The 26,940-nt window shown below is 42.8% G+C and overlaps 1 protein-coding gene across 1 annotated transcript in view; it reads left to right on the top strand.

Annotated features, from left to right (window-relative positions):
* Positions 1–6,346: 6,346 nt before the first annotated feature.
* The window catches only part of CTBS (chitobiase), an 83,587-nt gene continuing 62,993 nt past the window's right edge, over positions 6,347–26,940 (top strand). Inside the window, exon 1 of the mRNA XM_064372570.1 lies at positions 6,347–6,418. Within this exon, the coding sequence (XP_064228640.1) occupies positions 6,362–6,418 (57 nt within the window). The 5' untranslated portion in view covers positions 6,347–6,361. The remainder of the gene's footprint in view (positions 6,419–26,940) is intronic.

The raw sequence follows: 26,940 nt of genomic DNA, 5'->3' as shown, positions 1-26,940 counted from the left end.
TCCAATTACTCCTGCAGATAACATCACTATTTTAAAACCTAAGATTGGTCTTTTGAGATGTCTTTTCAGGGTTTTGTATTTCTGACTACCATGGCTCCACCTGGGCCTGCCAACCAGTCCTGCGGCCCCACCCAGAAGCAAACTCTGCACACCCCTATGATTGCAGCCCCAACCAATCAGCAGCACCCATTCCCTTATACACCAAACCATCCTTGAAAAACCCTAGCCTCCAAATTTTCAGGGATGCTGATTTGAGTAACAATAAGACTCCAGTCTCCTGTTCACTGGCTCTCTGTGAATTAAACTTTCTCTGTTGCAATTCCTCTGTCTTGATAAATCAGTTCTATCTAGGCAGTCGGCAAAATGAACCCATTTGGTGGTTACACTCAGACAGTGGATCTTTGTGTAGGTTATTCAACAGTGTTGTGCCAGCCCACAGGACGGAACACCAAGATCACAGAAGAGTGTTCATTTAGAAGAAAGCAACACTAATGATTCACACAACTTCCTGAATTTGTGTTATGTCACAGAAAGCCTTATCATAAGTTCAGTAATTCTGATTAATCTACCAAGATAAGTAAGTGTATTTGATTTTGTAAGGTATACAGCAGTGATCTCCTATTTTGGTGTTTTTCAATAAAGTTTTGGTTATGGTCAAATCAAAAATTGATGAAATTTTATTTTCCTTTAATATCAGCTTAAATGGTTCTTACATCTTATGCTTTTTCTGATTCAGTGGGGAGGCAGTCACAACTCTGCTGAGAATTGAACTTTCTTTTATTCATTCAGCAAATGTTTATTGAGTACTTATTAGGATTGCTATGCTAGGTGCTGGGACTCTAACATGGAAGGTGACTTGGTCATTGTCACCTTCCATGTTAGTTATAGAAACTAACAAACTGCTGGAGGCAGTAAGCCAGTGGGCCACTTAAGGCAGCTGAGTAAGTGCTCCAATAAAGGTTTTGGAGGGCTCTGAGGCAGGGAAGAGCAGGAGCAGCATCTTAGCCTGTGGAATAGGAGCTCAGAGAGGATGCTTGAGCTAAGTATTGAAGAGTGAATAGTACAGGTAGAGGGAACAAAACATACAAGGTCAGAGGTGTGAAACCACATGACCTTCAGGGAAACTACAAATTGCTCTGTATGAACAAAGTGAAGGGTGTGGGAGACCAGTGGGAGGGGTAGAGAGGAGCCAGGTTAAAAGGGTGTTAGATTCAAGAAGTTTTGTATTTATCCTGAAGGCTTAGTGATGTGCTTGGTCAAGCAGAACTGTGACACAAGAGTGTTGTTCTCTCTCTCCTTCTCATAGCGTTGAGTATTCCTCTATTAAAGCATTTAGTACAAATGCCTTAATTAAATATCCTTCTGTCATAGCATTTATCACAATTCTAATTTCCATGTGGAGAATTGCTGAAAAGAAAGCAAAATGGAGGTGAGACCAGGTCGCATAATCCAAGCAAGAAGTGATGGAGATGAAGGCATGGACTTACAGGTAGACTCTGATTGGATGTCAGGGTTAAGTAAAACAATCTAGGTTGATTTCTGGTTCAGATAGCGGTGGACGATAGGGCTTACGGAAGAACAGTTTTAGGGGATTGGGCAGAAAATAGTTTAGTCAGCAGACCTGGGTTGCCTGTGTGTTACCCCCCAGCAGAAGTCTGTCTTCAGGACTGGAAAATGGCCCCTAAACCTTGCACATTCTGCTTGCTAAGAGTGCTTTTGCATGCCTGAGGCCTTGGGCCATGCTGTACCGGTGTGACTAGTTACATTTATCCTAACAATGTGATTTACGGTGAATGCCTTTTTCTCCTGTGGGCTGGAGTCTGAGTAGCTGAGGTCAGTCACGTGGGTAGGCACTGCATACCTACCTCATGACCCCCAATAAAAACCTTGAGCACCAAGACTTAGGTGAACTTCTGTGGCAACACTTCACCTGTATTGTCACATATTGCTGTGACTCCACTCAGAGAGGATACCTGGAAGTCTGTGCTTGTCTTCTCTGAGACTTTGCTCAGGTCCCTGCCCCTTTGCTGATTTTAATCTATATCCTTTTGCTATAATAAATCATGACCACAAGCGTAACAGCTTTTGTGAGTCCTGTGAGTCCTTCTAGTTCATGTGAGTTTATCAAACTTAAGGGTGATCTTAGGGACCCCAGACACAGGGATAATGAATTGTCCTGGACATGTTGAAGTTAAGGGTCTCTGAGCCATTTGAGTCCACGTGGATGAAGTTGAGTTTTTATTAGAGGTCATCAGGTAGGTATGCATGGTGGCCTGAGCTCTATTCCCGGTGGCTGGGTGTCCAGACTGGTCCTTGAGCTGTGCTCATAGTCACAGCAGCCACAGCCTGCAAAACTCACCCTTAAACACAATGAACACTTAGCACGTGGAGTGCGAAAGCTGTTTATCATCCTCTGCATCTGGGGAAAAGAGAAGAATAAATCTTAATGTGAAAGTTCTGACTTTAGGTGAACTACTGAATTAAATAGACAAAAATAAAAATTTCCAACAGGATTCCAAAAGATCCTTCATTTCAAGGGACTATTTTTGCTCACAGGACATTGCATTTTCACCTTATCCTGTCTTCAGAAGTCATCTCTAAATGCTTCTGCTTCTTGTTTTCAAGCTTGGATGGCCCATCTTTCTTCACCCGTGTGCATCCCAAGAGAAACTTAGGTGTGGGGGACCAGAGGATAGGTGTCTTTGCCGTCCAGTTTGATCCTGGAAGGGGAAAGTCTGCCCTTGCCCTTTAGTATAACATGGCCAAATTACGCTAACAGGAGGGATGCAATTCTCCTATGTTTTAGTGTATACTTTATAAACAGCCAACAAATGCACAAATAAAAACAAGGCAAGATGTAAACTATGTGACTTAATGGAAAAATTTGTACTGGTTGCTCAGCCAGGTCAGAATTAGATGACCATCTTCTATGGGGTTGAGTATAAGTACCCAAGTCTTAAAAACTGCTTCTGTGTCCCCACTCAGCTAAGGGCTCAGTCTCTGAAATTGGTAAAGAAAGCTGCACCAGAAAGTGTTGAGCATCAAACTGGTTGATCAATAGTTACAGAGGTTCAGGTCAGAGTATCTCTCTCTCCAAACAGTACCTGAGAGAATCACCCCACCAGTTCTGAGAAATGTAGAGAGAACTTGTAACCTAAGTGACTCATTTAACATAAAAGCAGCCTATTAAGTTGTCTATTTTGAAATTTCACTCTATAAAGTTTTCAAAAGGCTTCTAAATACATATTCAGCTTTGTTATGGCATGTGAAGAACATTATTAAAGAGAAAAAGATTCTAAGTGCATAGAGAATAATGAGCTCATCATCCCACTACTGAACACTTAGAGTCTGACATCTTCTACCCGTTTCTCCGTGTCCCTTGCATGGGAACAGCCAGGCCCTGGAACAATCCCAAGGAACACTCTTTTCCCATCTGCTATTGGAGGCGGTGGAAGGACAGTCTGGTTAAAAGTATTATGTGCTACACTCTGGTCCCGGCCCTTTCATGGCCAAGCTGTGTTCCTTTGGGCAAGTTGTTCAAACTCTCTAAGCCTAGTTCTTCAACTGCAACAGGGACGATTCCAGCTCTGAATCTGAGCAAGTGTGAGTCACTGCCACTACGTGGACTCAGGCACCGTCATGTCGCCTCCATCAAGATACCCACACTGCTAGCTCGGAGGCTTGGGAGAATCGAATGTAAGGAGGTGTAACGCTGTCAAGTTTAGAAAATTCACAAATGCAGCTTCAAGACAACTTCCCTCCTTCCAGCTCATTTGAATCCCACAGCAATCAGGAAGCATAACCTTCAGGTAATATTTTTATTCCCTATTGCGATGAGCAAACTAAGCTTAGGTGACGTTAGGTAATTTACTCAGAAGCACATAGCTAATAAGTAGCCTAAGAAGAACTTGGGCCTTTAACTGAATATTGTAGACTTTCTACCCTACTCACTGAGTTTATAAAAAGGGCAAACTGGCCAGACCAGGCAGGGTCCACCAGTCTTACCAGGGTCATCCAGGTGCTGGCTTGTATTAGGTTGGTGCAAAATTAATTGCGGGTTTGGCCATTAATTCTAATGGGAAAAACTGCAATTATGTTTGCTCCAACCCAATACTTTCCGAAGCTTTTATTTTTGCAAAGCATAAGGGGAGTGTAGCCCTTCCCCATGCTTCCACACTGGAAAATATACTCTACTAAGCATTGCTGAGCAATGTCGATCTCACTAGAGACTTCATTTCATGGGGATAGAAAGGTTGGAGGATTTGACTTTGCACATCCACATCCCACATCATCATCATCACCACAGATGGGTCTGCTCCTACAGACTCTTCTCTCTGCCTCAGCCTCCACCAGGCTGCAGATGACCAGATAGAAGGAGGAAGGAAGAAGACAGGCAGAAAGAGAGAGAGAGCAAGCAAGCAGAGCCCAGGATGCTACATGTAAACAGTGAAGTAGATACTCCACTCCCAAATCAGTGGCTGTAATCCAGACTCTAACCACATCCAGCAGAGAGGGGCAGTTCCAGAACTTCCATAAAGAAGAGTGTTGCTTAGGGGTCCCAATCTAGCTGGGAAAAAAGGTGGGGGGTGTTGTTTTGACATTGCATGTGCAAAGCAAACACACTGTTTTCATTTAGCTTGTGTGCTTATCTGGGGTGACATTGGTAAACCAGAAACATGATTATATGAAAGAGTGTTTGTGTAAAGGAAAAAAAAGACAAAGACAGTGACCAAAGAGACTTCAGTGCTCCGCCAGGTGAAGGAAAAAGGTGAAAAGGCCCAGAAGACTGATCTTGCAGTTGAGACCTCACAGCCTAGGAGGGAGGCACACAGTCAGTGAAACTCAGCAGGAAGAAGCATGGGTCCAGGGGTAGGGATGGGGGCTGAAGTTCCATCACACGATGAAATACTCTCTCTGAGACTTCTAGTTTTTGTTTTTTTTTTTGAGATTGAGTTTTGCTCTTGTTGCCCAGGTGCAATGGTGCCATCTTGGCTGACTGCCACCTCCACCTCCTGGGTTCAGACCATTCTCCTGCCTTAGCCTCCCAAGTAGCTGAGATCACAGGTGCCTGTCACCAAGCGCAGCTGATTTTTTGTATTTTTAGTAGAGACGGGGTTTCCCCCATGTTGGTCACGCTGGTCTCGAACTCCAACCTCAGGTGATTCACCTGCCTTGGCCTCCCAGAGTGCTGGGATTATAGGTGTGAGCCACTGTGCCTGGCCACCTTCTAGTTACTAAAGTGAACTTTGAGACCAAGTTTTCTTTCCTTCTGGGACCCAGTGACCACCCATTCAAGGGGTAACTTCAGCTTAGGCGACCGCCGCTGAGGAGGAAAAGATAAGCTTCCTTGGGAACCAGAACAGTTTATCAAATCAAGAAACAGGCCCCGTTTTTAAGGCCAAAAGCCCCTACTCCCTGCCATTTGGCCATTCTGTTTTCTCTTCATCAGAGCCAGTTCAACAACGGGCCTGACTCCTACAACAGCATTGCCCAGTTGGTTTAAATATATGCTTATCATGGTATATAATTGCGTATAGAAAAAGACACTAGGAAAAAATACTCTAAACGTGTTTATCTCTGAATGATGAGATTAAAAGTATTTTTATTTTCTTTTTTTATGCTTTCTGTGCTTCCCCCCAAAAAATTTTTATAATGAATAAGCATTACTTCAAAGAATAGAAAAAAAAAAGTAATTAGTTTTGCTTTAGAAACACACACAAGTGGAGGGAAGTATGGACGGAGAGGCAGGGAAGTGGTAAATAGGCATAACCCAGTCTCAGGAAGCCACCAGCGGCTGACCCAGGCTGGCAGCCCCTCCCTCGGGGGTCCGCGGATCTGCGGCCCTCCCTGCCCGCCCACTCAGCCGCCCGCGTGCCCCGCACCTCTTGCCCGGCAGAGGGCGCTATGGAGCCAGGCGCCGTTGTGTTTTCGTCCTTTGCCAGGAACGGCGATTCTCAGCGTCCTCTCCAGTGGAGGACAGAAGCCCACCCAGGGCCGCGGGAGAGCAAGTGCCGAGGGGAAGGCACCTTGTACGCGGTGAAGCGGGGATGCAGATGTTACAATAACCAGAAGGGCACCCCGCCACAAATGCCGGCGCGCCCAGCGCGCTTGCGCCACCCCCTTCCCTGCAGAGGACGCCGCGGACCCGCATCGCGGAGAGGGGTGGGATCCCAGTAGCCCGGGGCAGCCCGCGGGGCAGCCCTCGGACCTCTCTCCGCCAGCCTCCTGCGCCCAGAGCCTCCCCGCTGGAGCTCCACCCTCTCCCGGAGGCGGCTTGGTCACCCAGCACGTGCCCAGGGGAGCGCCTGATCCTGACGAGACCCCATTGCCCCCAAGAGTGACTGCATTGGTTTTGCAATGAATGAATGAAAGAGAGAAAGGAAAGAGACCGAGAGAAAGAGAGAGGAAAGAAAGAAAGGTAATAATACATAATAATATGTAGTTGTGAAAAATCTGAATAACGTGTGTGTATATTTAAAAAATCAGTCCTTTCTGCTCACTCCAAGTTTTAGAGCCTTATTCCTCTAACTGCAAATGTTAAAAATCTCTGAATTCCCTATAATCTATAAAACCCCTGCTTACATCTGTAAGCCCCCTGCTTCAAGATAGCCTGCCTTTTCTCCTGAACTCATATATACCTTCCCTGTTTGATTTCTGTTTCACCTGTAACTCCTGCCCTCCTGAGATGTATAAAACCAAACACATGCGGCTTCCTCGGGACCACTTACTCAAGGCTTCTTGGGTTTGTTTTCCGGGGGGGCCGAGGTCACTCATATCGGCTTGAATAAACCTCTCTTTAAGATATTTTACAGACATTGAGATTTCTGTTTACAATGTTAATCAAAATGTTAACATTGATAACATTGGTAACTTCTAGGGGTACAATTATGAATGATTATTGTTTCCTGAATGTTCTGCAACATTCAGAAATGGTGTATTTGGGGTTGCGGCAGAACTGTGACTATTTTTAAATTGCATCTACTCTTGGGGCTGTCCTCTGTCTACATAAACAGACTAACTCCGGGTGGCAGCTCTGAGTCTTTTTATGGTGCCGGGAGAGATTCATCATCTCCCACCTACACCAAGCAAACTTTAGGTCCCCTGGTGACAGAACTGAGGGTTTGTATCTCAGTGACTAATGATTATAATGCCCTTGGCTACTTCCTGTGTTTTTACCAGCTCCAGGAGCCGATTAATCAGAGAATGTTCCCTGCTGGCTTCTGGGAAATAACAATAGAAACACAATGGTGATGCTAAGTCTCTGCGGATTAAAAACCTTTACAAAGGGGCGTTCTTTCTTTTTGTCTTGGTGTGTTTGTTTGTTTGTTTTGAAAAGGGGTCTTGCTTTGTTGCCCAGGCTGGAGTGCAGTGGCGCAGTCTCCGCTCACTGCAATCTCTGCCTCCTGGGTTCAAGCGATTCTCCTGCCTCAGCCTCCCGAGTAGCTGGGACCACAGGCACGTGCCACCACGCCCAGCTAATATTTGTATTTTTAGTGGAAACGGGGTTTCGCCATGTTGGCCAGGGGCATCTCAAACTCCTGACCTCAAGTGATCTGCCCGCCTCCGCCTCCGAAAGTGCTGGGATTACAAAAATGAGCCACTATACCCGGCCGCATTGTTTTTTTGCTTCTTCGAAAGCAATTTTGAAATTTGTCTTTGATTTTTGAAGGCAGAAAATCCAATTTCTGATTTAGAGCTTATTCTAATCAACTTAGAGTCTTTCTGTCTTTGGGAGCTACATAGACGTCACAAGTCTCTTCCTTTCCTTCCCAGCAGAAAAGGCTTTGATGCTCTATTCTTAGCACATTGGAACCCTAAACCAAGGCCTGCATTGGGGTGTTTGTGAGAAGCATGTATGCAAAGCCTGAGACACTCGCCTGTTGGGTGTGCTGCTGGGCAGGGGTGATCTGGTTTGGCATTGTACATGTAAACGGCTTATTTTAAATACGTGTTTTTAAAAATTATTATTATATTTTGAGGTCTGGGGTACATGTGCAGAATGTGCAGGTTTGTTACATAGTTATACACATGCCATGGTGGTTTGCTGCATCCATCACCCCATCATCTACATTAGGTATTTCTCCTAATGCTCTCCCTCCTCTACCCGCCCCCACCCCCCAACAGGCCCTAGTGTGTGATGTTCCCCTCCCTGTGTCCATGTGTTCTCGTTGTTCAAATCCCATTTATGAGTGAGAACATGTGGTGTTCGGTTTTCTGTTCTTGTGTTAGTGTTAGTTTGATGGTTTCCAGCTTCATCTATGTCCCTGAAAAGGAAATAAACTCATCCATATTTTATGGCTGCACAGTATTCCATGGTGTATATATGCCACATTTTCTTCATCCAGTCTATCATTGATGGGCATTTGAGTTGGTCCCAAGTCTTTGCTATTGTGAACAGTGTCACAATAAACATACGTGTGCAAGTGTCTTTATAATAGAATGATTTTTATAATCCTTTGAGTATATACCCAGTAATGGGACTGCTGGGTCAAGTGGTATTTCTCACTCTAGATCCTTGAGGAATTGCCACACTGTCTTCCACAATGGCTGGACTAATTCACACTCCCACCAACTGTAAAAGTGTTCCTATTTCTTCACATCTTCTCCAGCATCTGTTGTCTCCAGATTTTTTAATGATCGCCATTCTAACTGGTGTGAGATGGTATCTCATTGTGGTTTTGATTTGCATTTCTCTAATGACCAGTGATGATGAGCTTTTTTTCATATGTTTGTTGGCTGCAAAAATGTCTCCTTTTGAGAAGTGTCTGTTCATATCCTTTGCTCACTTTTTGATGGGGTTCTTTGTTTTTTTCTTGTAAATTTATTTAATTTCTTTGTAGATTATGGATATTAGCCCTTTGTCAGATGGGTAGATTGCAAAATCTTCTCCCATTCTGTAGGCTGTTCACGCTGATGATAGTTTCTTTTGCTGTACAGAAGCTCTGGAGTTTACTCGGATCCCATTTGTCAATTTTGGCTTTTGTTGCCATTGCTTTTGGTATTTTAGTCATGAAGTCTTTGACCATGCCTGTGTCCTGAATGGTATTGCCTAGGTTATCTTCTAAGTTTTTATAGTTTTTGGTCTTACATTTAAATCTTTAATTCATCTTGAGTTAATTTTTGAATAAGCTATAAGAAAGGGATCCAGTTTCAGCTTTCTGCATATGGGTAGCCAGTTTTCTCAACATCACTTATTAAATAGGGAATCCTTCCCCCATTGCTTGTTTTTGTGAGGTCTGTCAAAGATCAGATGGTTGTAGATGTGTGGCATTATTTCTGAGGCGTCTGTTCTGTTCCATTGGTCTATATCTCTGTTTTGGTACCAGTACCGTGATGTTTTGATTTCTGTAGCCTTGCAGTATAGTTTGAAGTCAGGTAGTGTGATGCCTCCAGCTTTTTTTGCTTGTTTGTTTTTTTGTTTGTTTGTTTGCTTAGGATTGTCTTGGCTATGTGGGGTCTTTTTTGGTTCCGTATGAAATTTAAGGTGTTTTTTTCCAATTCTGTTAAGAAAGTCAGTGGTAGTTTCATGGGGTTAGCACGGAATCTTCAAATTACTTTGGGTAGTATGGCCATTTTCATGATATTAATTCTTCCTAACCATGAGCATGGAATGTTTTTCCATTTGTTTGCATCCTCTCATTTCTTTGAGCAGTGGTTTGATGAGGTCCTTTACATCCTTTGTTAGTTGTATTCCTAGGTATTTTACTCTCTTTGTAGCAATTGTGAATGGGAGTTCACTCATGATTTGGCTCTCTGTTTGCCTATCATTGGTGTATAGGAATGCTTGTGATTTTTGCACACTGATTTCGTATCCTGAGACTTTGCTGAAGTTGCTTATTGGCTTAAGGAGATTGGGGGCTGAGACGAGGAAGTCTTCTAAATATACAATCATGTCATCTGCAAATAGCGATATTTTTAAAATCACAATTTTAAAAGTAAATTAAAATGTTTAACATTTTGGTAACAGAGAAAGGAATCAAACAAGAGCCCTGTGTAAGCCTTTCATTCCCTGCGGATCAATCATTTCTAGTAAGTTATGTAAAGTGTCTACTTCACCAGCCAGTACGATCAGCAACAGGGAGCCATTACTCTGGGGACATTCTTAGACTTTTTCACTAACAAGTAAAATTTCAAAACAATTTTGGGAATTGATGGTGGTATGCCAACTTTTAGTTTGCCAAGTGAAATTGAACTGGCCATCTACTGGCACTACTCTTTTTACAAATGAAATACATGTTGACCACAAAAAATGGGCATGATCTCAGAATAAAAGACTTTTTTAAAAAAGAAATTCACCTTATAGAATATTTTGCTGGCTGGGCGTGGTGGCTTATGCCTGTAATCCCAGCACTTTGGGAGGCCAAGGCTGGCAGATCACCTGAGGTCAGGAGTTCCAGACCAACCTGACCAATAGGGTGAAACCCCGTCTCTTCTAAAAAATACAAAAATTAGCCGGGCGTGGTGGTGGGCGGGTGCCTGTAGTCACAGCTACTCAGGAGGCTGAGAAAGGAGAATTGCTTGAACCGGGGAGGCGGAGGTTGCAGTGAGCCAAGATCATGCCACTGCACTTCAGCCTGGGTGAACTGAGCAAGACTCCATCTCAAAAAAAAAAAAAAAAAACTATTTTGCCATATTTTTAAAAATTTTTCGTTTTTCCAGAATGAAAATGTTGTTACCAACTTGCATTTTGCCCATTTGCCTGGCTTAGTTACTACAGCCCAATGACTATAATTGAATCTTTATTTGATGGGACCTAGTCTTTAACATTTTAGGGCCATGATGCTGAATATCAGTGAACAGTAACAAGAACATTAAGTTGAGAGATGCTAGACACTTGGCTGAATTCATTCTAATCCTGGGATCTTATACTAATCCTGCAACCACAGGTCCTAATTTAGACAAATATACTACCATTTACTTTAACTTCAGATGAGATTGTTTTTGTTTCTGTTGAGTTTTACAGTACTTTCTAGGTATTACAATTGAAGGTCTTTTTACTTGGATTCTTGTCTGTTGAAGGCACTCTGCCAGTGACCACCCAAAGAACTGAGAATTTTGATATCATACTCTTTGGCCTAAGGTCTTTTCCAAATTATAATAATTGAAGTTCAAGAAAGCAATGCTTTGAAGGTGGGTTCTACTAGCCAACAACTTAAATCAGTTGAGGGGAAGCACAATAAGAATCCATAGAAATGAAAGGAGTACTATATACAAACAATCTTTTAACCTTTTCTAGAACTGAAGCAGATATTAGGACAACATTCAACTTCCCATGCCTTAAAAACAATAATAAGGGCATGCAGTTTGTAGGAGAGCTCTTCTGATCTGTCAATGCCTGCAATGCATGTCTCATATTTCAACCTGCTGACATTGTCCCGCCCACAGGCCTGGTAGAATAATTACAAGGAAGCTCCCTGGACAATGAGACAGGCAGGAGTTTTTCTGGGCACAGGCTCTACTATATTAGAGAGTAGAAATGACAACCTCAACCTTAACCATGGGTTTCTTTCCAAACTTGAAATTAGTTGGTGTTAACATATTTCAACCACGGAAAGAAAACACTTTAGTGGTTTTATCTTGTTTTGAAATGGAAAACTTTGATCCAGGTCCTGGATGTCTGGGAAGGGCATGCATTTGTAACCTCAGATTTCTTGAATTTGATTCTCAAAGAACCTTCCATCAGAAAGGACTTTGTAGAAGACTCACACAACATTGGTGCTTCCGTAGGCTTCATGCTTGACTCTGTTCCCTTCTTCTTCTCTACGTCAGGCCATCTCAGACTTGTAGCTATAGCTGTCACTTAGAGCCGCACAGCTCTTGAATTGGTACCTCCAGCTCTGACTTCTCTTCAGCGCTCCAGACACATGTATTTCTCTGCTTGCCAGACATCTTCCACACAACAGGCACTTTAAACTCAACATATTCCAAATCAAACTAATCACATTCTGCCCACCACTGGCAACCTTCTTCACCCTCTGATTCCTTTATTTTGGTTACTAAGCAGTGTCGTTCACCAAACTGCTCAAGCCAAAACCCTGGTATCAGCCTCAACTTCACTCTCTTCTTTCACCTCCATTGTCTAACAGTCACCAAGATCTGTCTCCTATCCTAACATATCTTACCCTTCCATTCTCTTGCTTCCATCCCATTGTCACTGCCCTATTTCAGGCTCTCATCACTTCTCACCTGGAAGTGGGCAACTGTTTTCTTTTTTCTTCATTAAAAATTTGTTATTTATAATTGACACCTAATAAGTATACACGTCTGTGGGGTACAGTGTAATGTTTCAAAGACATGTATTTATTATATAATGATCAAATCAGGATAGTTGTCCATCACCTCAAAGCTTTATCATTTCTTTCTGATGAGAACTTTCAAGGTCTTCTTTCCTAGCTATCTTGAAATGTCCAATACATTGTTATTAGCTATAGTCACCCTACTATATAGTAGAACACCAGAAATTAGTTTTCCTCTCTAACTGTAACTTAGCACCCGTTGGCCAACCTCTCCCTGTCCTACCACTCTCATCCACTCTGGAGCCTGTGGTCACCATTGTTCCACCCTCTGCTTCTATGTTATCAACTTTTTTCAGTTCCACATGTGAGTGAGATCATTTGTCTTTCTGTGGTTGGCTTATTTCACTGAACATGATGTCCTCCAGGTTCATCCATGCTGTTGCAAATGACAGGATTTTGTCCTTTTTTATGACTGGATAGTATTGTATTGCATATATATACATACATGCATATATATATATCTGTCACATTTTCTTTATCCATTCGTGCATTGATGAATGCTTAGCTTGATTTCATCTCTTGGCTATTGTGCTAAGCCCTCACTATAGTGCTGCAGTAAAGAGGTATTGGGAGTACCGATACCTCTTTTGACATATTGATTTCAATTCCTTTGGATATATATCCAGTAGTGGAATTGCTGAATCATATGGCAGTCCTATTTTTAATTTTTTTTTTTTTGGAGATGGAGTCTCGCTCTGTTGCCCAGGCTGGAGTGCAGTGGTGCGATCTTGGCTCACTGCAACCTCTGCCTCCCCAGTTCAAGCAATTCTCTACCTCAGCCTGCTGAGTAGCTGGGATTACAGGCGTGTGCCACCATGCCCGGCTAATTTTTGCATTTTTAGTAGAGATGGGGTTTCACCATGTTAGCCAGGCTGGTCTTGAACTCCTGACCTCATGATCCACCCACCTCAGCCTCTCAAAGTGCTGGGATTACAGGCGTGAGCCATCAGGCCTGGACTATTTTTATTTTTTTTAAGGAACTTCCATATTGTTTTCCATAGTGGCCATGCTAATTTACATTCCCACCAACAGTATATGAGTTCCCCTTTCTTTACATCCTCGCCAGGAATTGTTATTTTTTGTCTTTTTTTTGATAATAGGCATTCTAACTGAGGTGCAGTGATATTTCATTATAGTTTTCATTTGCATTTCCCGGATGATTAGTGATGTTGAGCATTTTCATAAATATATATATATATTTCTATGTCTTCTTTTAAGAAATGTTTATTCAGGTCTTACTCCCATTTTTGATTGGATTATATGGGGTTTTAAAAAAATTTTTTGCTATTGAGTTGTTTGAATTTCTTATATATTCCAAATATTAACCCACTAAACCAGTGCATAGTATGCAGATATTTTTTCTGTTTCTGTAGGTTGCCTCTTTGTTGATGGCTTCCTTTGCTGTGCAGAAGCTTTACAGTTTCATGTAACCCCATTTGTCTATTTTTACTTTTGTTGCCTGTGCTTTAGAGGTTCTATCCAAAAGATTCTTTCCCAGACCAATGTCATAAAGCATTTCAAGCATAACTTTAGGTCTTCAATTTACATCTTCGAATCCATGTTGAGTTTATTTTCGTATATGATGAGGAATAGGGGCTTAGTTTCATTCTTCTGCATGTGAATATCCAGTTTCCCCAGCATCATTTATTAAAGAAACTGTCAGTTTGGGGTAACTGCTTTCTAACAGGTCTCTGGGGCTTGGTATTACTCCACCAGAACCCTTTCATATAGCTGTCAGAGAGATGGCAGTAAAACAGCTCAGTTTCTATCTCTCTGCTGTTTAAACCTATCTAATGATTCTTCATTGCCATTAGAATGAAGTCCAAACACCTTGGCATGTCATATCAAGTCCTTCCCTCTCTGGTGCCCATCATCCCAGCTACCTCCTCTGACACTCTCTACCATGCATCCTATGATTGCCCCCCAATTTTACATTCTCTTCATCTTCCTGATTAAAATAATAACAATTGGTGATTACATGTCCTACTCTCTTTTGCAGTTAGATGTGGCCAGGTGACAAAGTTCCAGACAGTGGAATGTAAACAGAAGTATCATGTAAGAATTTCCAGGAACTTTTTCAGGAGGGAGCAGACACATGTCCTTTGCCCTCCTTTTTTTTTTTCTCTCCCTTCTCCATCCTACAGCCTAGAATACAGATATGATGGCTACCATCTTGGACTATGAACATGAGGATCACAGCCAAGGGAAGGAGAAGCGGCCAGCTGGAATGCGCTATGGAGCAGGACTGCCATAGCCTGACTACCCACCACTGCAACTTTCTGTGAGAAATGAAACCAGCCCAACAATCCCATAAACAACTGTTTTTGGATAAACATAGAAATGGCCCCTTCTGCTATTAAACCTTGAAATTCACATTTGTTTTATCTGAGTTCCCTCCTCAGGAAAGGACCTTCAGGCCTCTCAAAAAAGTACCAGAAAACTGACACTCACCAGATGCTTCCTTGCCCCCTATTTTCTTAAACATTGTTACGTATCTTCCCTGCTATATAAACCCCTAGTTTTAGTCAGTCAGGGAGATGGATTTGAGACTGAGCTGCCATATCCTTGGCCGCAGCACCCAATTAAAGCTTTCTTCCTTGGCAATGCTTGTCATCTCAGTGATTGGCTTTCTGTGCCACAGGACCCAGACTGAACCCCTTGTGTTTCCATAACAGAAACAGACCTCTAACTTGGTCAAGCCACTGTTATTCTGAGTATCTGGCCCTTGCTGCTGTGCCTAATCCTAACTGACATAGAATTTGGTACCAGACCTGAGATGCTACAGGTCACTCCATGCTTACCATTTTCTTTATGTTCACAAGAATTCAAGAAGCTGGTCAACCCCACAATCTCTGAATTCTTCATGCTTGCCACAAAGATTTATTACCATAGTCACTTGGCCTTCTAACATTTGATTTCCATGGATACTTTTTCTCCCAGGTGACTACAAGTGATTATTTTTGATTCAGAGTTTCACTCTGCTTACCCAGGCTGGAGTGCAATAGTGCAATATCAGCTCACTGCAACCTCAGCCTCCTGAGTTCAAGCAATTATCCTCCCTCAGCCTCCTGAGTAGCTGGGATCACAGGCACCTGCCATCACTCCTGGCTAATTTTTGTATTTTTAATAGAGATGAGGTTTCAGCATGTTGGCTAGGCTGGTCTCGAACTCCTGACCTCAGATGATCCACCCTCCTTGGCCTCCCAAAGTGCTGGAATTACAGGCATGAGCCACATCTGGCCTACAAGTGATAATTTAAATAACTGTTCTGCCACTGCATGCCACAGACTGGTAGGCCTTGCAAAGTACATCTGATTGGCAGAATCACATCCAGAACCATAGCTTCAAGGAATTCTTGAAATGTGGCTTTATTTCTAGATCTGCAGAACAGGCAAAACGCTGGGAACAGATGTTGAGTGAGTTGATCCAGAGTGTCTGGCAAACATTCCTCAATCCAGCCTCATGAGACAAGTCATTCTTTGCCAGACTTGCCAAGATGGTAGGGCTTCCTTTAAGTCATTTCTGCATCTTCTTCTGCCCTGAATCTTATCTTTCTCCCTCCCTCCTTTCTCTGCTTTGTGAGCTTATGCTACTCTTTCAATATCCAAATCCAACATTATCCCTAGTAGAGCAAATCTATCCTGCTTGCTGCAGGCTCTGAGTAGTTGCTGAGACAGTTTGTCAAACTTGTGAATATTGATAACGGCTCCAAAGCTGCCTCCTCTCTTAGATCAGAGGGTTAAGAGTATATAGACTCTGGCCATGTGTGCTGGCTCACACCTCTAATCCCACTGAAGCAGCCTTGCTGTCTGGAATAAATACCAAGGTTCTTAGTCTCATGACCAAGGAAACGGAGGTCACAGACACACACACACACAGAGTGAGACTGGAGCAGGAGTTTAATAGGTTAAAGATAAAACAGCTCTCTGTCACAGAGAGGGCTCCTGAGTGGGTTGCCAAGTTGTAGTAAAAATGTCAGGGATTTCATAAGTGGGCTAGTGAGGAGCGGGTGTCTTATCTTCCTAAGGCCGGAAGATTTGGTTGGGACCAGGTGTGCTATCTGCATAGCGCAGAGTTTTCTGTCAGCTCTCACCTCATTCCTTGACCATGTAGGTAGACTCTTAGTCTGTGCTGCTTTGTTTTGCTTACCTGGGAGGGAGGGTTTCTGTGTCTGTTCCCAGACATCTTCCTGCAGCTGCCGGCATCTCCCTCAAGTCTGCTTTTAGCTTCCCTTAGTGAGCCTAAAGAGAAAGGAATGTACTTAGTAAGGCCCACTGTTTTTACTGGGGTCCACAGTATGAGTGTGAAGTTTGGTGATTACCCAGGGGACTCCCCACCTCCTTCTGTGCCCGAGTTGTTTATCTGTGTTTTTACAGCCTAATATTTCAGGCTGTTCTTTGTTAGGAGAGAAGTGATTTCCTTGAACTGCGTGAGGTTAGAAAGGGAGCTATTCTGAGCTGCTTTTTGTTAGAAGGAAAGTTTTCTGCTGGGGGACTCCTTTACCCTGTCTACCTAAATAATTTCTTTCAGTCCCCTTAACATATTTCCCCCTAAATATGTTATGGAATGGAATCCCTAACTGCTGTTAGGGGGAATTGGGTGACAACTTCTGGCTACTTTCACTTTTTCTGGCTACTTTCCGCTGGAGAGGGCTGTGGTATGGAAACAGCAGCCAGGGCTCCTCCTGGGGTGGATCTAAGGATCCCTGGTAGGAGGCTGGTTTTGTTTTTGGCTCCATTTGCAGCACCATCTGAAGCTTGATGGTTCCTAGGCGAGAAGAGATAAACTTTACAAGGAGGTTTAGAATATATGATTCAAATATGAGTATTAAGACTATCATTATTAGTGGGGTATTATAGGCCGTAACCATGACAACAGAGTTGGATAACTGTGAGCCATTTAGATGGGTTGTGCTGTTGTAAGTGGATGTATGGGACTTGGCTTTGTTTAGCTTCCTTGGTCTTACTTTCCTTCCCAAAAAAGGAAACCTCAAGGTTATAGGTTACCTGGCAGGATTTGTAAGATAAGTGCCCAGAACCAGAACATTGCTCCAGATTTTGACATTACCCATTCCTTTCTGTCTCCTTTGAGCCACAGCTGGAGATTGATGGTTGGTTTACAGGAATAAGCATGATCAGTTTAAAATGCAGACAAGAACTTAAAAACAACTAATGAGACTAGAAGTCAATGACAGATTGTATTTGTCCATTTTCACACTGCTGATGAAGACACACCTGAGACTGGGCAATTTACAAAAGAAAGAGGTTTAATGGACTTACAGTTCCATATGGCTAGGAAGGCCTCACACTGATGGCAGAAGGCGAAAGTCATTTTTTTTTTTTTTTTTTTGAGATGGAGTTTCACTCTTGTTACCCAGGCTGGAGTCCCATGGTGCGATCTCGGCTCACCGCAACCTCCGCCTCGTGGGTTCAGGCAATTCTCCTGCCTCAGCCTCCTGAGTAGCTGGGATTACAGGCACGCGCCACCATGCCCAGCTAATTTTTTGTATTTTTAGTAGGGACGGGGTTTCACCATGTTGACCAGGATGGTCTCGATCTCTTGACCTCGTGATCCACCCACCTCAGCCTCCCAAAGTGCTGGGATTATAGGCGTGAGCCACCGCACCCGGCCGAAAGTAATTTCTTACATGGTTGTAGCAAGAGAGAGAAATGAGAGCCAAGCAAAACAGGTTTCCCTTTATCAATCAATCAGATCTCATGCGAGTTATTCACTACCATGAGAACAGTATGGAAGAAACTGTCCCTGTGATTCAATTATCTCCTACGGGTCCTTCCCACAATTCTGGGAGTACAATTCAAGGTAAGCTTTGGGTGGGGACACAGCCAGACCATATCACAGACTACAATAAGTGTGGAACATAAATTCTCTCTCTTCAGCCCCCATTTTTATTAAAAACAACTCATGATAGGACTGAGCTGTTTGCAAAATAAACTTTAGTCTTACACTTGGCCTGATTATTTGCAAAAAGTGCGGCAGGAATAGTTGCCTCTATGTAGGCCTTTTTGATTGGCTTTGATAGAACTCTGTTTGTTCCACAAAGAATTTCGGATAGGACTTTTTAAAGCCAAGCCCAGCCATGCGTTTGTACCCTCAAATCTCTATGAGTTGGAGAAACTTCTTTCTTCTTGAGGTTCCAGGAGCATGGGGTTTATGGGCTTGTTAGAAAGTGACATTCTTTACTCACCACAGGTCAGGAACCCTGTAGAGACTGTGTAGACAAGGTATGAGACCAGTTTTTCCAAGGGGCTTTCTTTGGTTCTGCAAGTCAAAGCCTTGCAGTCCAACCCTTGGTAAAACATCCGGTGTTTTGTTGAAAAAAAAAAAAAAAAACTTGTTGGATTGATGATGCAAATAAATATATTGTTGTAATTCAAGAACACTTATAACTAGTTTCCAAATTCTAGAGGAACTAGGCAGACAGAAACAAACATGCTCCAAACCTCGTTTACAGGAGTATATTTGACTTAGTTCTTAAAGGCTTTTAAGAAAGTTTCCTTGATTCTGAAAAACAAAATAAGGGTCACCAGTATTCCAAGAATAAATCAAGAATATTGCTTTAGTTTTCTATTAGTTTAGTCCGTTCCATTAACTCTTGTTCTGCTTGTTATTCATAAACATTTCAGCTTTTTATGAGTCCTGTACATTTTCTTTTATCAAAAACCTGCATTTAAGGGCGCCTGTTAAAGTCCCACAGCCGATTGTAAACTATGTTTTTTGAAGAAGAAGATTCAAACAAGACAACAATTGTTTGCAAATGACAAAATGTGCAGGGTGGTTACAGTCAAGAACATGATTGGCAAATTTGGTTATTTCTGTGGCTTACAATAAGCTCACAACCTTAATTGTGATTGACAGCATGTATTCAGACATTAGAACCTTAGACGTCCCATACGGTTTGGGAACATATGTTAATATTATTCCCTAAAATATTACCTGAAGAGTATTAGACATCATTTTGGCAATTTCTTTCTTTTTTTTTTTCATTTTGGCAATTTCACGTTCCTAAACATGTTAAAGAATCCTATTTACCGCCCTTCCGGATGTCCCAGGAGTCCTGTGCAGCACCAAAACCTGGGGGTTGGGAAAGGCAACCTTGAAACTGAAGTTTGACTTTGGGAAGCCTGTTAAATATCTTCAAAATTTAAAACATTTGATATTGTAAAATAGAATTTTAGATTACCATAAGTTTTTTGTTTTGCCAAAATGATGAGTCAGAAATTTAAAAAAGCAAAAACCATTCATCAGTCCTTTGTATTACATGAAAATCCTATTCAAGAGAGAAAGTTAAATTTCACCCTTGCATTCATTTGCTAATAATGTTAACCTTGATTTTTAATGAAGCTTTATAGACAATCCTATTCAATCTTAATCAGGTTTGGCCATTGAGGTGAGATTTACACAAACCTTTTGTAACCCTCTACAAATTTTGCTAAAGAGTAGATGAGCATTTTAAGAAAATTTTGTTGTGCTCATATTTTAATGCTTAATTTATAAAACTATATGATACCCTTTAGAAATTAGTGAATATGTTCACACACAGTTTCCTTTGCGGGATTAATTTTTACAATCTTTTAACAATTTGCTTAAACCTTCTGCTTTATTTTATTTAAGATAATCCTTCTAGGCAAAATGTACATTTCCATGCCTTCTGATCTTTAACTAAAAACAGCTTTCACTATTTTTTTAAACGCCTTTCATGCAAATCCATGTTCAGTAGTTTCAATTACATGTCATTCTGGTAGCTCTTAGCAATTTTTAATTTTAACGTAAAAGCTGGAAGATACTTTTAATTATGTGCTAGATGCGGATAAAGTCTGACTGCTTTCAGCATAGTTAGGGGCATGGTTACTTCCATATGTTCCCAGGTCTTACCCATTGTGAAGCAGGCAATTTGACAATTTTTAAAGGCTAAAGAAACAGTTACAACCTTAAAACATTTATCAAACCTAGCATCTGACCTGCATAATTTAGATTACATTTTTACATCTTGAAAGCATTTGTATTTTACCAATAATTTCTAAGACTGTTTTTATTTTTGAAGATTAAAGTTGTGTGAACTGAAAGATACCACAACTTTTATTTTTTCTTTAAAAATATTTAAGTGCTTATTTTTCTTAGGCCAATTAATTATTAGAGCTCTTTTCAAATATGCATTACACACATAACACATATATAGCCACACAGACAGACAGAAAAAGATCCAGTAGTTATAAGATTTTCCATTTGCTAATTTCCCAATTGGATTATTGGCCTCCTGGTGAGAGCCTTTAAGAACAGGGCTAGGAATACAGCTTCCAAGGCCTCATAAATAAGCAAAGCTGAAAGACAAAGACAGATTTTGAGAGCTACTTATTCACCTTTAACTCCAGGGGTTCCATGAGGAAAACAGAGATTTTTCCCAAAATGGGATTTGTGGCAACTTTTCTGTTTTCCCAAGGAGTCCCAGGCCACCAGAAGTCATTGTAGGGTCTTTCATGCATGCTCCAAGAGTGGCAAGACACAGTGAAAAAAGGAATTCGGTCAACTGAGAAAAAAAAAAACCTTTTCCAGGAAAACAAGATCTATGAAGAGAAAAACAAAGGCCTTTAAAATATATCCATACGTTGGATATCCACTTTTAATTAAGCTGAGTGCTCTTTAGGAACTTTTTTTTTCATAAATAAAACTTTACAGAGGAGATAAAGTGATTCTTATCATTTTCCCCCAGTTTGCACCACTGCTTGTCCACAATCACAGTTAGTTTCTCCAGTTTTCTCTGGGAGAAAGTGTCTGGGCTCAGTTGGGGGCAGGTTTTCAACTGGACTGCAGATCCCTTTAGCAGCAAACGTTGGTATTTGAGGAGGCAATTGTGTTTAGCCAGAGACTTTCCTTAGAGGACACTAGTCCTATTACACTGTGTGGAGTTAAACACTTAAGTTATCCCCAATTGTTAACCCATTGACTCTAGAGCGGGACCTCCAGTCTTAGTCAAAACTCCTGGGACTATTTTCTTCCTTTCTGATATACATAAAGATTAAATACCTTCCCTCTGGGAAGGCTGAGAACTGGTGTTTCAAGTAAGGCTTGCTTTAGCTGCTTTAAGGCTTTCGTGTTTTAGGTTCCCAAGTTAGGGAGCTGCTTGAGTTTCTTTTATGGGTTGGTATAAAGGATGAGCTATTTCACCATACCCAGGTGCCCACGGTTTGCAAAATTCAGTAATGCTCAAGAATTTTCTTAATTGTTCAAGGAAATGGGCTTAATCCTTTCCTCACCTGGTGCTCTGGTTCCTTTTGGGCCAGGTGTGTCCCATAGACCCTGGCAGCTGGATGGAATCAGTACTTAGACACACGTATGCAGTGTAAGAGCAGCTAGGTGACTGGCTCTAGTGGCCAGAGAGCACCCCCAAAAAGCTGGAGCTGCTTGCTTTCATTCAGTGCAGGCACAATGCCGAAAACCTGGAGCCAACACAACCTGCAGGTACTTAACATTTATTGTTTTCCTTTGAGGGAGCATCATGCACACGGATGATCAAAGGTCAGTTCTTGGTCAACATAAGTAAACAAGCCTGTTTAAGGTAAATTCCCCACACTCCCTTGCTCCTATTCCTTGGCCTCTGCCTCAGGGTTATAGAACTGCTGCCTTCAGCTATTCTCCCCCGGGGCTCTGAAGAACCTTCCGACCTTTCAGAAGGTTTGTGGCCTTTCCCTACAGGTTTTCCACCACTCTGACTGATTCCCCCACACTTCTGTTAAGATTAGGCCTAGGTATTTTACTGAAGTTTGACAGAGCTGAGCTTTAGATTTTGAGACCCTATATTCCCTTTTAGCTAAGAAATTGAGAAGAGTCTTAGTGCCTTCCTGAGACTGACTTGACTGGGGCACTGAGGAGTGTCATTCACATACTGCAAAGTTTCAACTTGAGAGTGAGAAAAACTAGAAAGATTTTTAGACACAGCCTGTTTCAGCAACTTCCTTTTGATATCAGAGGCTGCCTGAGTAATGAACCTGTTTTTTATTGAATTGGAAGACAGGGAAGTGTGTTTTATTAAAGCTTCTCTCAGCCTTTCCAGGAAGGTAGGGAGATTTTTATCTGGTTTCCGGTTCAACAGGGACAGTTTAGAGTAATCGAGAGGTTTGGTCCTAGTCCTTCTTAGGCCCTCTAATCCGCACATTAAAAAGTGCTTCCTTTTCCATTCATCTACAGGGTCACAGGGATTCTAGTCAGGATTGTCAGGAGGTACAGCCGCTCTCCCTATTGGGAATGGTGGTTCTGTTACTTCCTTACCTTCCTTATCTCCCTTTTCCCTTTTTGGTCTACTACAGGGGACATGTTGTTCATCTCCGAACTCTGCTGCTGCTTGCAGAGATGTCTGCTTTTCAGCTGCAGTGAGGGTTTGGCTTAGAAACAACATAACATCCCTCCCTGTGAGGTCAAACACTGAGTTAAATTTTGGAAGGCCTCTATATATCTATTAGGGTTGTCAAGAAATCAGCCCATTTATTTGCCTTAGGTCCTGCAATGAGAAGGGAACGTGTACCTTAGTGGTGCTCCTTCCACCTGGCATTTCTTGTAGGGGTAGGAGTAAAGCTGGGGCAGTGGGGTGCTTTGGAGATGGTGGAGCTGGAGGAGCTGATGGGGCAGTCGGAGCAGGCCCTGGATAAAGGGGACTGGAAGGACTGGGGCACTTAGAAGCTGCCTCCAATGGCTCCACCAAAATTTGCTCTTCTGACTTAGGGAAACTACTCTCCACAGACCTGCCTGATATGACTACTAGAAGGGCTGAGTGGATTGTCTAATGCTTGCAAAGCTCTGGGTTGTCTTGCAGGGCAAAGGAAGCCTGTACACAGGGAACCTTGGACCATTTGCCCTTCCATCTACAGAAGAAATCTAATTGTTGGATAAGATTAAAGTTAAGATTCCCTTCATTCCTGAGTTAAGAAACAGAACCTTAAGAAAGTTAAGGTTCTGTTCATTCCTCAGATAGTAGGAAGAACACATTTCAGAGTTTGGGGGTCAAAGAGGTTCAAAATGTACTCCAGAGGAGTGCAGACCAAAGATGGCTTGCTACCCATCCTAGAAAAGAGACAAGAGGTATCCCTCAGTCTCCTTGTTCTTTTTGGTGTGACCGAGGGTGGAGGGGATGACAGTGGGAGTGTCCCCCTGACTGTTCTCCCTCCTTGGTCCCTGGGTCCCAGCACAGTGTGTGCCACCCCATGGTTGCAGGCATCACCCTCAAACCATTGTCCCAGAGGAGCTAAGTAATGGTGATAGTCACGCTTACCCATGTGACCTTAGTCCTCTACCTGGTAACTGCCCTGTGACCTCTCAGTCTTGTGTGACCTCATGGCTTCTTGATGGATAAGTATCAGAAGAGATTATGTAACAGTTGCATTTGAGCAAGGCCCCTTAATGGAGGGAGTATATAATGGAGCAAGGCCCCTTAATGGACGGAGCACTCTGCTATTATGGACTGGACTAGAGAATTTATTTTTAGGTGGTGGTTCCAGTTTCCTTCCAAACATAAAATCTTTCTATTTACATGAAATACTAGTTGCAGGCAGAATAGGTGTCTCAAGAGAACATAAGGGTCGATAGCCTTTCTGCTAATGGAGAGAGTATTGAGACTAAAATTTGGTTTTGGAGGACATTTTTCTCCTCACTGCTGAAAGCAGAGTTCTCCCGCTCTCAGAGGGGCATATAGTTTGATCTCTATTAGAGGAATGTCAAAGGGAGAAAAAGTGAAAAGCTAGAGGTTTTTGGCAAAGGGCAGGCTAGGTTGCCAGTGGAAAGAATTCCCATTCCACTAGGTGGTGCTGTAAGCTTTGAAATAGCAGGCAGTAACGGCCTCCATAGACAGAGAGGGGAGTCTGAAATGTGGCAGTTCATCCCTACAGCATGCCTCCTGGCAGGAGAAAGTTAATTTACCTCATAGAGGGACTATCCAGTCTGACTGAGTAGTGCTGGCTCCTCACATGGGAAAAGAATCAACCTAGGTAGAGAGAGGGACATTCACTGATAGGGAGATAAACTTCTACTCAACCCCAGGAAGTGCTATCATTAGGAGTTAAATAGTCTTTGAGATCTGAATCATGAAATCCTCCTGTCTGTAGAAAGTCACAAAAGCAGCAATCCCTTGACCAGCAATTCCTTGTTGTTAAGGTGGTTGCTAAGCCTGCCTAACTGAATTATTTCCCTGGCCTGTAAAATTTCCTGCAGCTTTGCCTACAGAGAAGGGGTGGGAGACATGGTGACCTTGCAAAGGAAAGGAGGAAAATAAGATTTGCAATAGGAAAGCTTGGCGATCTTGTGGCCGACACCCAGTCGGGCAGTCAGAGGCTGGGGTCAGTCCAGGAGCCTTCGGACAATACCAAGGTGTAGCCCTGGCCAGATATCTTCTGTTGCCCCAGGACCTATTCCAGCCCCATGCGATGGCAAAGCTCTTCATGAAAGGAAACTGGTTTGGACAGAGCCAACCTTCCCAGCACTCTGAGGGCACTGGGGGATCGACTAAGTCCTCCCCAGCAAGCTTCACATCTGAGTCTTTAAGACTGGCGGCTAGCCCTTATGACTCATTAATCTGCTGACAGATACCCAATTTTTTGACAGTTCTTTGAGAGAATAAAAACTGGAGATGAGAAGCCTCAGAAATGAAAGTAGAGAGTCTGCTCCTTTACTCACCATTCCAATGAATTCACCTTCAAATCCTAGACAGGGCCCCACAATGAAGCAGCCTCATTGTCTGGGGAAATACCAAGGTTCTTGGTCTTATGGCCGAGGAAATTGAGGTCACGGACACACACACACACAGAATGAGATTGGAGCAGGAGTTTAACAGGCAACAGGAAATAGCAGCTCTCTGTCACAGAGAGGGGTCCTGGGCGGGTTGCCAGGTTGTAGTAAAAATATCAGGGATTTTATAAATGGGCTAGTGAGGAGGGGTATCTTATCTTACTATGACCCAAAGATTTAGTTGGGACCAGGTGTACTCTCTGCATAGAGCAGAGTTTTCTTTGTTTGTTTGTTTTTTGAGACAGAGTCTCACTCTGTCACCCAAACTGGAGTGAAGTGGTGTGGTATCAGCTCACTGCAACCTCCACCTCCCGGGTTCAAGTGATTCTCCTACCTCAGCCTCTGGAGTAGCTGGGACTACAGGCGAGTGTCACCACACCCAGCTATTTTTTTGTATTTTTAGTAGAGACGGGTTTCACTATGTTGGCCAGGCTGGTCTCAAACTCCTGACCTCGTGATCCACCTGCCTCGGCCTCCCAAAATGCTGGGATTACAGGCATGAGCCACGGCGCCCAGCCCTAGAGCAGCGTTTTCTATCAGCTCTCACCTCATTCCTTAACCACACAGGCAGACTCTTAGTCTGTGCTGTTTTGTGCTGCTTTGTTTTGCTTATCTGGGAGGGAGAGTTTCTCTGTTTCCAGACATCTTCCTGTAGTTACAGGTATCTCCCCCAAATCTGCTTTTAGCTTCCCTATCTTAGTGAGCCTAAAGGGAAAGGAATGTGCTTAGTAAGGCCCACTGTTTTTACTGGGGTCCATAGTATGAGAGTGAAGTTTGGCGATTACCCAGGGGACTCCCCACCTCCTTCTGTGCCTGAGTTGTTTATCTGTGTTTTTACAGGCTGTTCTTTGTTAGAAGAGAAGTGATTTCTTTCTTTGAACTGCATGAGGTTAGAAGGGGAGCTATTTCTGAACTGCTTTTTGTTAGAAAGAAAGTGTTCTCTCAGGGACTCACTTTACCCTGTCTACCTAAATAATTTCTATCTCATATAATACCACCACTTTGGGAGGTAGAGGCGGAAGGTCTGCTTGAGGCCAGGAGTTTGAGATCAGCCTGGGCAACAAAGTGAGATCCCTTCTCTGCAAATAATTTAAAGATTAGCTAAGTGTGGTGGCACCAGTGGTCCCACCTACTTGGGAAACTGAGGCAAGAGGCTCACTTGAGCCCCGGAGGTTGAGGCTGCAGCCATGATCATGCCAATGTACTCTTGCCTGGGCTACAGAGTGAGACCCTGCCTCAAAAAAAAAAAAAAAAAAAACATAGGCTCTGACAGAAAACTGTGTGTGTGAATCTTGGCTCTACTGTGTACCTGAGGGGCAACTTAAGTACATTCTGTAACTTCTGTATGCCTTAATTTCCATCTCTTGTTAATTGAGGATAATCACACCTACAGGATTGTTGGGAAGATTCAATGACACAGTCCCTGTGAAGCATTAGCACAGAACCTAGCACATAGATAGAACTCCATCATTGCCAGCTTTTCTAATTGTGGTAATTGTCGATCCTTTGCACACTCTTCACTTTCCCTTTTTTTCTCTCCTCTCTCTGCACTTGCTTTTTAGTAACATGTCAACTCAACAAACATTTTCTGAGCCCCAGCAGTATGCTAGGGGAGCCACTACCTTGGGGAGCTTGCTGTCTTTTGAGGAGGTAGACACAGAAACCATGAAGACAGCAAAGCATGGCACACGAATGATAGACATTTTCACTGGTTTCCATGGATGCAGGGATGACAGAGGCAGTCATCATTATCAGGAATGAAATAGCTGAACAGGAAATGAATTATAGAAGGAATGATCCTGGCTTTGACTTTTAAAAAAGGAGTGGGAGAGAGAAAAGACTTTTGGTCAGAGAG

Source organism: Aotus nancymaae, unplaced genomic scaffold (assembly GCF_030222135.1).
Source record: "Aotus nancymaae isolate 86718 unplaced genomic scaffold, 86718_ANA_hifiasm-v0.15.2.pri h1tg000007l, whole genome shotgun sequence".
Classification (NCBI taxonomy): Eukaryota; Metazoa; Chordata; class Mammalia; order Primates; family Aotidae; genus Aotus; species Aotus nancymaae.
Note: the sequence above shows the minus strand (reverse complement) of the source record. Positions and strands in the feature narration are given on the sequence as shown.